At 46.7% G+C, this 14,789-nt stretch overlaps 1 protein-coding gene across 1 annotated transcript; it reads right to left on the bottom strand.

Moving 5' to 3' along the window:
- Nucleotides 1–5,426: 5,426 nt before the first annotated feature.
- On the bottom strand, nt 5,427–13,727 carry LOC124296732 (uncharacterized). The gene is made up of 5 exons (XM_046747046.1): nt 13,154–13,727; nt 10,032–10,462; nt 8,850–9,035; nt 7,326–7,672; nt 5,427–6,558 (listed from the first exon to the last, which is right to left on the bottom strand). Exons 1-5 carry the CDS (start codon nt 13,305–13,307, stop codon nt 6,507–6,509), a joined length of 1,170 nt encoding a protein of 389 aa, XP_046603002.1. The 5' UTR covers nt 13,308–13,727; the 3' UTR covers nt 5,427–6,506.
- Between the last annotated feature and the right edge of the window lie 1,062 nt (nt 13,728–14,789).

The raw sequence follows: 14,789 nt of genomic DNA, 5'->3' as shown, positions 1-14,789 counted from the left end.
TGCCAGCCTGCCTGCCCGCCCGCCTTCGTTGTGAGCCAGAAGTACTCGGCAGGGGGAGAGTGGCCCAGGGGTGGCGCGGGGGGGAGGGTGCGGGGCTTCAGGTATAACACAGACGATGCCGCGCAGGTTGAACGCAGGAGGTATACCTTTAAGCTGGTAGGATAGGTATGGGAGCCGCAGGTGCGCACCTGAGCGTCTCCGGGCCCCGTGCACTCCCCCTGCTACTCCTCCCCCCCCCTACCCACCCTCTCCTACTCTAAATGAACTTGTACCCATTAATTCGCACTCGTCTCGGCTTGGTACAAGACGTAACGTCAATTACGCCTAATTAAAATCGTTGAATATACATAACGGTCTCGGTTCGCGAGCGAGGAATTATTCACCCGATGCACGTCGCTCGCCTTCGGCCGATCCGTTGAACCCGGCGAAGATGTAGCGTAAAGTCGAGTAATAATTCGTCGAAGCTCTAACGGCAGGCTGTTCTATGCTCCGTAACGGCGAAATTCAATTTTCCGCACGGTGGCTGCAGAGCGCAGATGCGGTGGCTTGACTAATTTTAATGCCGTTCCGCGCCGACGGACAAAGAAAAGAAGAGCCGTAACAGAGGCCCGATGCGATTTACGAAAGACGCATCACCGTGTTTGGAGGAAATTCTTCTCGCCTACAACCCGTCCACGCGGATAAAAAAAAATTACGTCGGTTACCTAAGCGAGCCGACTGGATCGGAAGGATCGGAGAAAGCCCATCCGCGACTGCCGATCAAGGGGCAATGGGCTCCTCGAAACCCCTTCGCAGTTTGCAGCCGCCCCCCGTGGCGCGGTATAAACCGCAGGAGCGGAATAGATCCGGTGGCAAAAATATACAAAGACAGGTTGTAAATGCACCTGCGGTAAGCTTGTTTTGGGCCCGGCACTGGGCCTGGAAAGACTCCGAGGAGGTGGGGGACGGTCGCTGCACCCCGCCGATGGCCACCGGCGCTGAGCGCCCGCGTCTCGACGCCGGTCGTCGACGCCCAGGCCAGACTCGCGCAGGAAAACCCGATCCACCGCGTAAGAAGCCGGTGCACGGGCTGATTCACCTCTGTACTTGCGCTGCCGTGCGGCTCCCAGTTTTTTGCGAACGGTGGGACAAAAAACGGGGAGCCGTTCGGTCGCCCATCGTCCCCGGCCCTCCGGTCCTCGGAGAAAAGCTTTCCTTCCCCCGATACGAACGGGAAATCGCAGCGATGGCGAAGCAGCAAAATTAGAGCTTTGGGTTAAGATGATAGGTACGTGAAAAGGCGGCGGTTTCGCGCCTTGCATTTCTTATCTGTATAAATTCCTTCCGCTGCACTTAGAATTGCCGGGCGTGCTCTGCCGCCGCGGTGCATGCAACCGAGTCTCTGAGGTCGTTTTGCTCACTGAACTAGTTCCCTTTCCTCCTTCCTCTCCGCTCCTCCTCCTCCTCGTCATCCTCCGACAGACGGACGGATGGACGGGCGAGAGGGCAGACGGACGTGCCTCTTATCCCCTGGGTACATACAGATACGTGTTCCTCTGTGTGCAGACTGTTACTTACGGCGTGCAGGGGGAGTAGACGGGAAGAACGAGTCCGGCACGGCACGGCGCATACCGTCCGACGCGTAATGAGAACGTACCGGCTATCTACGGCGTATCAAAGACGCGCGGTGCTCTTCGCAACTGACCGTAGGTATACGTGTACAATATACATACTTGTACCTCTGGTGCCTCGACCGTGCAGGACTTTCAGCCTCAGCCTCTGAAGCCTGAATCGAGCCACCGCGTCCCGTTCTAATGTTCCGTAATCGGTTCGTTTCGTTTCCCCTCCGCTGTTTCTTTTCCTTTCTCTTTTTCTTTTTCTTTCTTTCATCTTCTTTTTATTTCTTCTTACTTTTAGTCTTTCGTCCCACTCGCCCTCAGCGACCGGCAACTGCTCTGAACCGAATATTCCAGGTCGCGGAAATTAACGGCCAATTCCGCTGGGTCGTACTGTTGTTGTACGAATTTTCATCGGGTATCGGTTTGCACTCAGTTTGTATATCGAGTGTGGATAAAAAATTCCAACAGCACGAATCGATCGTTCGATCTTATCGAGGCGGGGACGAAAAAAAATATTGTCCGCCGACTGCGGCGATAAGAGGGCTGGAAACAATTTGTTTACACGCTGAAAACGTCGTGTACGATCCGTGTTATAGGTGCGCACAAATCCGAAGTCCGAAACTTATGCTTACCTTGTGACTCATCGCTGAGGTGTACAATCGAATTTTGCTATCTATCGCAATAATCTGTGTTTAGTGATGAACTTGTAAGAAAAATGCTCGGTGAATTTAAATGCGTGGTAACGATAGCCCTCCGAATAATGTATATGTTAATGCGAGTCGAGGGAATTAATTGCGCGACTCTATCTTCGAGGGGGGATCACTTCGAGTTACAAGGGACTCGCGGAAGATTTAATAACGCACAAAACGTTGGAATACCTCTTAAGATTCACGAACATTAGTAGTTTTCATACCCGTGTCGTGTAAACGCGACTCGACGAATCAGTCACCGATTTTTTCCCCCCTTCCAAGGTCTCTGTATTGTAATTATTATAGGCGTGTATAGTAAATGGATTGGCATTAACGAAAACTTTGGTGCATCATTTTATTCTAAACACAGAAGTTTGACGGCTGGCTTGAAGCCTCTTGTCGACGAGAAGATTCTCCTGAAAATAATCGGAGACGAGCAGACGGTCGCGAAGAGGCCGGAACCACTTGGCCGTTTGCTGTATCTCATTACTCCAGTCGGGATCAAAATTGCCTTTAGCTAATTTTATACGAATTACGATACACAGTATAGAATGATTTCTGTTCACACCGAATACAATTAATTCATAATTTCAAATATTGCCAGTTCACCGTAAAGATTCCTTCTTAAAATCTTTACATCTCCGTCCAATAAATTCAAGTGACAAAAAATTCTGATGCAAAAACCGGGGCTGTACTGGTTTAGTTTTGAAATATGTTACACACCTTCGGCGGCTTGAAATTCGACGAAGGTATTCTTTGCAGCATATAATATTCATAATACGATAAGTCCGAGCCGAGGATTGTTGTTCTCGCTCATTGCTGACGTCGAATAATTCTTGGAGCGCGAGTAAATTAATATTACAAGTTTCGTACGTACGCCGCTTTTAGCAGCGTCTAAATATATAGGGAAACGGGAATAATTTCTTCCAACACATACTTGGAAAGTTAAATTTTCAAAGCCCGTAGAGCGTGCGTCAAGTATCCCATTTTCTGAACAGTGCGGTAAAACGACGCTGGCACATGCGCTTCACTGTAATTCTCAATTTTAAGCACCAGGGCTTTCTCGGCGCATGCGCACTTTCCGATAACTTAATTTCACCCACCGCCAACAACATCTTTGGCCTGGGTTTAACCTGAAGTTTGCATTGCCTTTGATTTACTTATATTGAATTATTATATTACATTTGATTCCTTCTCGAATCAAACTTTCCTTCGCAGGTGTTGGAAAAGTCTGCGTGTGTCACACGTGCAGATAGACGATGTCTGACTTGTGTGTTTAGAGCTCTCGCCTTGGTTAATGCTGCAAACTTGACACTTGTCGGAAATCGCCGACTTTCCGCTCTTGTAACACAATATACTATTTTTCTCTGCTCTTGACGACGTCAGTATTTTTCACTTATCATTTCTCGAATACCATCTCCTCGAATAGGAATTTATGTACAATATAATATACCTTTTTTCTATCAGTCGGTGCGTTAAATACGCACAATACATCGGGCTAAAAGTAATCTTTACGGCAAGCAAACAATATATCGACGGGTCCTATGGAAACAGACGTATTTCGGCGGGTCAGATGGATCGACTACGGACGTATTTCACCGGGCAATCTAGAACGGACGTATCTCAAAAGATGCTACAAGTTGTGTATAGAGCTCTGTATATACTTGCTGCAGCATCTTTTGAGATACGTTGGTTCTAAATTGCTCGGCGAAATACGACCGTTTTATCTGGCCCGCCGAAATACGTCTGTTTCCATAGGACCCGTCGATACGAGCCTCGGAAGTTGTATTTGACAAATCTAAGAGTATGTTATAGAGGGATTCTGAGGAATGGGAACACCGTGAAGCACATCTGTGTACGTATATAATAATCCGTGCGTGTATAAGTGTAGGAATGCCGTACTGCTACGTGTATATTACGTACATTACTGTACCTCAGCCTCGAAACTAAGATGAGTAATTATACATATGCCTATAGACGTCAATATACGTGTACACATGGACGAACCTAACACATACGTACATGCATGATCGTAGATGCCTACTACAAATATGTATATATAAGGTGTACAAATTATTAAAGCTCAATATCATTACTTCGTTAAATCGTAACTGCGTTGATACAAACAGTGTGTAAACCGCGAGTAAAATCCGCGTTGTAAATTAATAGTGAATTTTGATTACACGTATGCGTATCGAATTTCGAATTTATGTTATTGTCTGCATTGGTTCTGGCTGCACCTCGATATGACATATGCCGGTCGTTGTTTGCGCTCGGTTTTTCGTCCCGAGAATCCCCCCCAGCATCCCGCGGCTAGTCTTTCTGCGGGAAGAAAATAGATTTTTAGACCCTCCATCGGTTCTCGCGCCGAAAGAATCGACGTGCCGCGGTTAGGGAAAGGGCCCAAAAAACCTCTTAGACACCGATGCAAACAGCGACCGAGGGGATTGGAGATATCCAACAACCGGAGCTCGCCGAACAAATCCGAACATTGAATGGACACGGGCGTTCGCCTAGCTGAACCGGACCCTCCTAGTCTCTCCACACGAACTGACACGAACTGCGCCCGGACAGAGTACAGAGCACAGAGCACATTAAAAACGGCTCCAGTAGCAGCATCCCGATTTTTCGAGATCCGATCTCTCGTGCCATTTGGCTTTTCGGTATAACTCTCTCTCTCTCTCTCTCTCTTTCTCTCTCTCTATCTCTCTCTCTCTCTCCCTCTGTCAAGCAGCAGCGTGTTTGAATTTGTCTTATGGGTAAACGCGCGAGAGTCCAGGACAAACGCCGATGTCGGTATGTAATGAAAAGGTGGTAATCGAATGGATGGATCGGTGTGTGTGTATGTATCTTTCTATATGCAATGTAAATGCAATGTGCAATTCGACGAAATCAATTGCACCCACATATACACACACACACGCACACACACACACGTGTTAGTTGGAGAAGTAAAAATTTTGGGGTGCGTTTCGCGTGTGAGGGTGTAAATATATTAATAGATACGTGTATAATATACCCATAGCTATAGCTAGGTATATGTATAATGTACATGTATAATGTATATGCTTAGCGATGGACGACGAGAGAGCTGCGGGAGATAAGGATAGGTGAAGTGATTTTGGCATATGCCGTTATGTAACTGGTATTAAAGTCTTTATTATTATCTGAATGTTTGAGCGAATGACTTATGTTTCTTTTGGCATTTGCGTCTGGCAAACGGGTTAAGTACCTTTATGGTATACATACACCCGAGCCGTATGGCGCATTCATTCCGTATCGGAACTCCTTGCTATCAACACGTAAATATGTTTATAACTGTTCGTGATTATAGTTTTCTCTTTTATAGGTAAAGTTTTATAAACGTTAGTTTTAAATGCGGCCCTCTGGGTTGTTTTCCTGTTTTTTTTTTTTTTGTTCCTTTGCTGAAGGGGAGGAAGGGGGCGTGCTCGTTATATATGTATTACAATTATAAATTCTTATATTCAACGTCAATAAGGAGGAAACAAAATGACAAAAAAGACGACAAAAAAGCATTCATTATTCAATTACACTCGCGCATACTTCGAACGTCCCACAAAGCATTTGCACCTCTACTTTTTCTCTCACTCTCTCTCTCTGTCGCTCTCTCGCTCTTTCTCTCTTTTTCTCTCCCTCTCTCTCTCCCTTTCATGTTCCCATATGCAACATCAACATTACACGCATTAACACATACGTCGTGAGATATTCGCTCAATGCATGCCACGTTTCAACTACTCACGCATTCTTACACCGCACACGCACGCAAGGCTCTATACAATATCGTATTTATGTTTATACGCCTTCGTAATAACAGCAATAATAATCGTAATGATAATAATAATGATAATAATAATAATAATAATAACAACGTTAACAGTAATGGCAATGATAATAATAATAATAATAATCATTGTGAGAATAATCTCGGATGATGTTGAGGATAATGATAATAATAATGACGAATAATGCATTTTTAAATAAAAAACGACGCATAAGTAAAATAACAACGTCAAGAACACGACAAGAGAACGAAGTAAAAGTGAAAAGAAAGAAAGGTAAATATTATAGTCGCATTTGACGATCGTTGATGAAGTTTTGTGCTGGGTAAATTCGTCGCTGCTGGGACAAAGATATTTCGTTACATCGGGTCGGCTCGCCGCGGTGGAACAAGCCGAGCCAGGCTAGACTAGTTGTCTCGTCAACCTATCTTTATCCACCGGTCAATCGAGTATTCGAGCGCTGCTATCCACCTGCAAGACAAAACACGTAGAAATCACTTCTGGACGCTGGAGTTAGAATTTGCACAGGTATACGTTCGAGTTGCCCACCTTTCCAACGATATTGGCAAATTGAATATCGCACCTCTTTTAACGTTACCAATGAGTTGTATATTTCTCGGATGACAGTCGGTGCTAAAGATTCTTAATTTTCGTGCAATCTCTGTCGAGAATTATTCAACTTCGTGGCTTCGGGTTAACAAATTAATACAACCGTTATAAGCATGATAGGCACACAATACGCAGGTGCGGTTAAAATTTTTCCGAACTGCAGGCGCGGTCCTTTTGAGCGAGATGAGAATTCAGAGGATTTACTTGCCGAAGGTCTGATTGTTAGTCATGACCGATTGCAGGGGCTTGGTAATTACAGTCGAGAATGAATTGAATCGGCGATTTGGGAAATAAGGTCTTCACTCATTAGTCACCGAAACCCTTTCGTTTGTTATAGAGTCCGACTCGTGCCGAGGCTATAGACTTATATGTGTACTCGGGCGACCGGAATCTAGGAACGTGATGCGACTGCTTACGGGCAGTGATATCCTTTCAATGCACCTCTAATCAACGGACCCGAATACACCGATACACTTGGTTGAATTTCCAGTGATTTCGGTATTCTCAAACATGAACGGGATGTCGTGTTGAGAGGATCGATTATGGTCTCTAATGGTATGAAAAAGGAAAAGAACACCGGAAACAAATAACTTGAAGCGATTTCTTGTCCTTATCATCTCGGAGCTCACCTCTTTTTGTCCATTTCGGATTCGGTCGCGAAAATGTGACTCTTTTGGGTAGAATCTGGCGGCTGTAGTTCGAAGGCGTGTTTCCTGCCCTCCGCGGAACCGGATGCACCCCAGTGAACGGAAAAGCCGCGAACACAGGCGATGCCGAAGGCGCGTTCGGCGTTGGCGTCGTCGTAGAAGTAGAGGACGGCGTCCTTGAGGACGCAGTATCTGCGGGACCAGCTCGAGCCGAATTCCCTGGTATGAGCGCCCTGCTGCTTACTGAGGTAGCCGAAACAGTCCGGCCTCTGAATCGTGCAGGGAGGCATCTGCTGTAGCCTCAACGATGCGTTCAACCAGGTGTCGCCCTGCCGGATAGACGTCAAACAAAACTTCATTTGACAGCGGTTCGATCCGCCGGCCTCACTCTTGCATCGTATACGGCGAGCGTGTTCTCCGCACGGTCGAGTGACCGCCGCTTCGCCACCGCTGAACGATTAATCTCACCGTAAGATCTACGCGACGCGTCTCGGCGATCAAGACGTTTCCTTACTTTCCTACTTGCACATCGGTGCGTTACAAGTTTTAATCGACTCGATCCGTCACGACGTCGCGTACCGTAGTAGCTTCGATTAAAAGTGTTTCAGTCTTACGCTACCTATTTCATTTTCATTGATCTAACGTGACGTTGAAAAAATTCTGTATCAACTTTTTCTTATATATGTATGTACATATAAAATTTAGAAAATTATTACCTTTCGGTTGACTTTAAATGGTTATACCTACACACCTCTGGGGAGACACGCGGGAGTAATATGATATTCAATCGAACGGGGATAACGTTCACAAGTCAAAGATCCTCGATCGTTTAGAAGTGTATGGACTGGATTAGCCCGAGTGAGATAAAAACGATGAAAACCCTTGAAAAAATGTTAAATCCTGGCTGATAAACAGAAGTAATAGACAAGCCAGTACGCCTCTTCGATCCGGGGCCATAATCCTGAACTGAGCCAGAGGGCCACACACTAAAAATTCGAGACCCCGGGTAGTCAGATTAGGTTAAAGTCGTCTGGACGGAGTAAAACCTATCTACGAAAGATTGATGCAAGGATATAATCTTGGAATATACGTCGAAGTGGAACCTCGTTATAAATTTGTCCTGGCCACCAGGTTTCGTATCACCTAATAGAAGTAGTAAAATCTATTCCCTAGAGGTAAATCCTTCTTCTCGATCCGCTACGCGGGATATAAATGTCAGCGAACTACCCGCGTACCGAAAAAGATATTGAAGAATAAAATTCGTCGTTCATAGTCGGTTTAAAAGCCTCTAATGAATCTTTTAAATTTTGTTTGCTATAACTTGATATCGAACCAGCATCCTCGAGTGGTCGAATGGCGTAAGAATCTGTGCGCGGGGGAAACCGTCGATAAGGCCCAGGGTAACCTGATATAAGGATCCGTATCGAGATTAGAATCACCAATTAAAGCAGAGTCCGCTCGGCCGGTCCGTCGTTCGCCCTGGAACCGTTCCTCGGAGGTACTTACCTGGTTGTTCTTTTCGACAGCTTCTTTTATGACCGTCGCCCAACGGCTGGCCGCTTCCTCGGCGTCGGCTCCTAAGTGCAACGTTGGCGCTCCGGGTTTCGTTATGACGAAGCTGTGGGGTCTGACGTCGGGGGTTGGCGTTACCGCGTACTTTAGGAGCATCACTGCTCCTACCGGCTGTGAATCCTGCGGGAAACAAGGAGCGTGTAAGGGTAATGAGTTTCATACCGTGCCGGGCTATCGGTAGGTATAATCGGTATAGCTGGTTACTGGTGAGCGCCAATTTCGTCAGAGAGACGTCATTTCTCATGTTTAGTTAAAAGCCACCAGCTCAAAGTTTGTCTCTATGTTTAGATATAGAATTCTTTTGATCGTGGACTTTTGCCAGTTCAGTTTATTTCAAGGCCACACATTGACAGTGGACGGCCACCAAAACTACCGAAATGTTTTACGTTTGCGCTAGGCTCGTTAGCGCAGAAAAATACTCGATCATTTAAACAACCTCGCCTTTTTTTCCTTTTTTATTCTCTTTTGTTGATTACGTTGGCTCACTCCAGTCACAAATGAAACTAAAAATATGTTCTGTGAATTAGAAGAACTTTTATCCTTGCACGTATAGTCCGTTACGTTACGAATAACCGTTCTTTCATCGCCGCCTGTGGTATAACGAAAGACAACGTGTAATCTTCGCGTACAGTCTTGATCAAGATATTGGCTAGTGCTGGTGGTATATCTGTGCAGCTGATAAGTCAACGATCGTTCAAATACCGTGAATTGAATCGATAACGAATAATCGGAAAATTTCTCTCTATACCCTTATTTATTTCCTTTTCGCCCGTGTACGCTGTCGTAGGTATTTTCGTCACGCACAAAACGTAAGCGGGCAACTCATCTGACATTCGGTTTCTCATTTTGTTGGGTCGTAAGAAAGGTTTATGATTATAGTCACTTTACACCCCAGTGGGTTAATAAATATTTATATCCTGCAGCACGGGCAGGAGGAGGAGTAGGACCGCGGCGAAACCTCGGCAACTATACGAATGCGAACGGTCTGTTTTTAACTCCGCGGTGCTCTCATGAATTTTTCACCAACGCCTTCGCCGCGGACCCGACAAATCGAGTGTGAAACAACTCGCAACTCTCAGGGACATCCCCTGCTGGTGCAGCAGGCTCTCCGCTCACCGCATCAGTCTTGTAGCAATAAAGGCAGTTGTCGCGGCGTAACGCGAACCATCTCCTGACCCATTTGTCCGACGTCGAAGACGTCGAAGTCGTCGACCTCCTCCACAGGTACCCGGAGCAGAGAGGCGCCTCGGCTGGCCCGTCCTTCGAACCGCTCCTCGGGACCTGGGGCGCCAGGATGTTGCAGGTTCGCACGACCTCGAGCTCCAGGATGTCGGTTCCCGAATGCGCGAGCCTTACGACTTCCGAGTGAACCGCGTCCATGACGCTTCTTCCGTTTACGGATATGATGATGTCGCCCACCTCGAGGCCGGAGCTCTCAGCCGGCATATCCGGCTCAATTACCGATACCACGACGGGCTTCGAGCCGTGAATCCGGAACCCGAACTCGCCCCCAGGCTCCCTTTTTACGATCACTCTTTTGTCGCTTTCTGAAAATATCGACACACATATTACATCAGTCATAGCTGGCGGCGTTCGACCGCGGCGAATCAATCCGAGCGATTCTTCGAACAGGACCGCGTGAATAAATTTTTGTTACACAAAAGTAAAGCCTCCCCCGCCCCCTCCCCCTTCCTCTTTCGTACACCCTGTACAACGCAGCTGCTTCCGGGGCGCATTCGCACGCCACGGCTCCTGACTGATTGATTTTCCCTCTTGTTTTCTTAACGCGGTTAACGGGGTGAACGGCTCTAACACAAAACGAGGAAACCTTCCAGCAGCTCTGACCCAAATTCAACGAGTCGATCTTATCAAGCGAATTACTTGGCCGGGCAGTCTGCCCATTCATAAGTCACGTTCACCTCTCAGATTGATCTTTAGCCTCCGGTATTCCCTCGGAAGCTTGACGCTCTTCCGGAGGACCGGCTCTCACGCGATTCGATGATGAGGGATGACACGCGACTCCGCGCCGTATTTCGGACCCTGTTTCGCCGTTTACGCGACTTTTCTCGAGCCCCGCGTAGCAGGAATTCGATCGGCGAGCCGTGAACCGTACCTACTTATGCAATCCCTCGGACGCGTACCTTACGCGCCGCCCGTATAATGCCGACGTCAGAAAAAGTTATTTAACAAAATCGTAATGGATGGTAGCGCTTTTGAAACGGCGGGCCGTTTGTTATGTCACATCGTGTATACACGTAAGGTGTACACACAGACCCCGAGCAAATAGCAAAGCTGTTACGTCACCGTCGCCTGCCAAGCCGGCAAGTGGTGGTCATCATTTACCCCCGCATCGTCTTCGCCGCTGCAGCGCGGTTACTTTGTCAGCTTATTCTTACAAATACCGGTCATTCATCTTCCATTCTGTGAAGCTTGACGATGGAACCATCTGGTAAATTCCAAAAGAATATTACACCTTAAGAACGACGCAATTTAAAGTCTACATCTTTTCCAGGTCCGTTTGAATTTCAAAAAGAATCAATCATGTATAACCCGAGAGAAATATTCTTTCAAATAGTGCTAATGTACTACAGTCTTTCAGTCAAATGAATCACCTAGAAAATCATTACTGTAATAATTATTTCCTTTCTTTAGTTTTCTCAGTCGAGATGGCCCAGTGTCGATCGATTTATCTGAGACGAGTATCAGCCAATCCTGATCGAAACGTAATGCGGTGAGTAAAAGTTATCCGCCTTCATCCGACCAAACGTCGAAGCTTATACACCGTTATTCGCGACAGCAACACCGCAATATCCATTCGGGAAGGTAAGTTTTTCGATCAGAAGGCTGAGACGTAAAAAGTAATACCGTCTTTCATGAGCGGGAAAACATGAGCTTTTCAGAGAGTCGCTTATGACTTATCTCTGGCTGTAGGTATACACGTACTTATGTTGTACTATCGCTGAACGCGACACTATATTATAATGTGTAGACGAAGAGGAAAAACGATTTCAGACTTATTTTTATTCACACGTCCGAGGCGTATTCCTCACGATTCGAGCACAAGGACACGCGTGTCGATCACGTCATTTTGAGACGATGGCGATTTTTTTGCCGGCGATCGCGTTGCGTCCGTAGATAACAATTTACCGAGGTATTTTTATAAGAATTTACGATAACGGTGGAAGCCGTTCCTCTCTTTCTCCGTCTCTTTTCACTGATGCCATATTTTCAGAACAATATTCACGGTCGCGAGTTTCGCTGACAGTTCAGAAATGTTACGAATTATTAAAACAGAATTTATCTTCGATTAATGATTTTTCAACAGCAAAATATTACTGAGGACTCGACTCCATTAATCATTTTTTTCAACGTCCCGCTCATTGCAGGAATTTTTTGCGGAATAAATCCACGGTTCCAAATCGTGAAAAATAGATATTTTCTTTTCACGCAGCGTTACGATAGTAAAAAAAAATGTTCGCAGTCGTACTACGGTTGTGTGGAGCGCTCGTTAAATTATTTTTAGATATACACATATCCACGGAGTTTTACGCTGGAACGTATATAAAACGTGTTCTGGTCTAAAATTGATAAGACCTTCTGCCTGCCGCGACGGTTTTTCGCCTCGTGGAATTTCTTATTTATTTCATCCCGTGCTATAATTTGACGCAAAGAATCAGGTCATCTTCGCGATAAAATTATACCGTGGATTGTATTTGACGGCTTCAGCTGCGTGTATCATATCCGTCTCAACATAAAGCATCCAGGAAAAATAAAAACACGATTATTCTCGTGACGAGATATTCAATATACAGGATTTTACAGCCATTGTAATGTACACATCAGAGGATTTTTGAAACTTTTCACGTGCACTGGAGATTAGCTGGAAACAGCAAAATGGAAAATACCATCGAGGGTGGGTAATAATAAAATTTTCTGTTCACACAAATTAACGAACGGGAAATCTTCAAGCAATTGAGAACTAAGAAAATTCAGCTATCGAACAGTACACGGCGGTGTAGACACATACGTGAAAGTAAGCAAATAAAATAATGTTATTAGAAAGCCAGCAATTGTAACAGAACGATAAATATCATTACGCGGACTGAATCGGGCAACGTTGTGCAGTTATCGGACGCCGTTATTTGAGGTTATATACTCGAGTCGGATTATGCAGCCAGAGGGATAATTTGTTAGTAATAATGGCGCTTTGTGCAGCGTAACGAAATATGCAAATATACCGGGTGGCGGGACGCCGAGCGTGGTCAATGCTTGGCCTTCCTTGCACCAGACCCTGAGCATACATTTCAAAAGATCTTCAAGGGCGCGCCTCAAGGAGACGTCTTCTTCTCCGATCTCGGGCGGGCACCCGGAACCCGCGGCGTCGCACACCATTTTTTGTTGTACGGGAACCGCTTTGTTCCGTTGCGAAGACACCTCCACTTGTACTTGCAATCACGCACCACTTTTTGGAGGGATCAACGACGGGAGAAGGTAGAAAGAAGAAATGCCGAATCGGTTCGAAGTGACGGAAGGAACGGCGATATCGTTGAAAATACGCGCGGCGAGTTGAAGCGGTCTTTGTCCGATGGAGATTTTAGGTAGTACCCTGGTGGAATGCGACTTGACGCCCTGACCCACTGACTGTAGCCAAAAGTTCTTCTTCTCGGATCTCCCCTACTCTCTCTTTACTCCATCTCTCTTTCTCTCGGTCTCTCCTTTTCTCTCCACTGCCGCAAGCTCATCTCGTGAAGATTTCGCTCAGCGGCAGCGCCGCGACGCCGGGGTTTATATTTAGCCACCGCAGTATTACGCGACGCTTATTTAAAGAATTGTGAAGAACCGGATGACAATCCCATCTGCACGTCATTCCGATCGTAGCCGCACAAGTCCAGCTTGATCAGTCGCCAATTGACACTAATTGTCATCGATCGGAACACACCTCGCAGGCTTCAGCGTCCCGACCATACGAGACTCGGCTGTTGCATGCGCTGCACCGACTATTCCAACCCCCCGATAAATTTCTTAAACGAAGTATTTTTCGAACCGATTATTGGTACCGCGCGTCTCGAGCCAAGACAAATAACCGGACGGCTGTCTATTTTGATCCTGTCTTAAACTGCATCGGTTAACAAATTTCCTGCCGCAGTTTATCGGCCTGCCGGAGCTGTAAACAACCCATTTGAATTTAGAAACACGGGGGACGATTTAATGCGGACGTCACCGTTGTTCTAGCCACAGCAAAGCAATACCCTGGTCAAGATGCAACGACGTACCCACGTCAGGGAAATGGTCGTGCATTAAGTTGAGTCTGGCGGGAGAAGACGTGGCGCAGTGACCATCTGGTCCGTTCCCTGGAGAGAATGCGGCATCGCGTCGCGTCGGGAGGAACGGCGTAGGACGCTGCAAGCTGCAGTGCGGAGTGCCAAGTAAAAATGGAGCATCAGCGTATGGAGTGTGTGCGTCGCAACAAAGGAGACGGGGGAGAAAAGAAAGAAGAAAATTACGGACAAACGAACGAAACCGAAGGAAAGCGACGGGGAGTGGGAGGGGAAAATGGGAGATAAAAAGAAGCCGAATGGAACGCCGGAATGTCACGTTCTTGGACCATGAGCTATACATAGATGTGCCATCGACACTTTGGTCTTTCGGAGCGACGTCTTCGCGCCCAAGTTTTTGTTATGGCAGTTGGCGCGAACGGTCCGGGGCTTGACGCGTTACGCAACTCCGACGCCTACGATCGTCAATTCAGTCTCGCGAGACGTGCGTCGAGGCGATTACCTCCGAGTGTCGTGGTCAGGACACGCGTGCCGCGGAGCGGGATCCCCAGGCGCCAGCAGATCCATCCAAGCACTAGCCACGTGCAAAAATAGCCGT

This window comes from Neodiprion virginianus, chromosome 1 (assembly GCF_021901495.1).
Source record: "Neodiprion virginianus isolate iyNeoVirg1 chromosome 1, iyNeoVirg1.1, whole genome shotgun sequence".
Lineage (NCBI taxonomy): Eukaryota > Metazoa > Arthropoda > Insecta > Hymenoptera > Diprionidae > Neodiprion > Neodiprion virginianus.
The sequence above is the reverse complement of the archived record's forward strand: the minus strand, read 5'-3'. Positions and strand labels throughout refer to the sequence as shown.

Bases quoted from the DNA above. Each gene is read 5' to 3' on its own strand.
- LOC124296732 (XM_046747046.1), bottom strand. From the start codon at position 13,307: ATGGTGTGCGACGCCGCGGGTTCCGGGTGCCCGCCCGAGATCGGAGAA. The intron at 9,036-10,031 runs GTGAGCGGAGAG...TGTTTCCCGCAG, and splicing joins ATTGCTACAAGACTGATGCG to GATTCACAGCCGGTAGGAGC. The intron at 7,673-8,849 runs GTAAGTACCTCC...TCTATCCGGCAG, and splicing joins CTGTCGAAAAGAACAACCAG to GGCGACACCTGGTTGAACGC.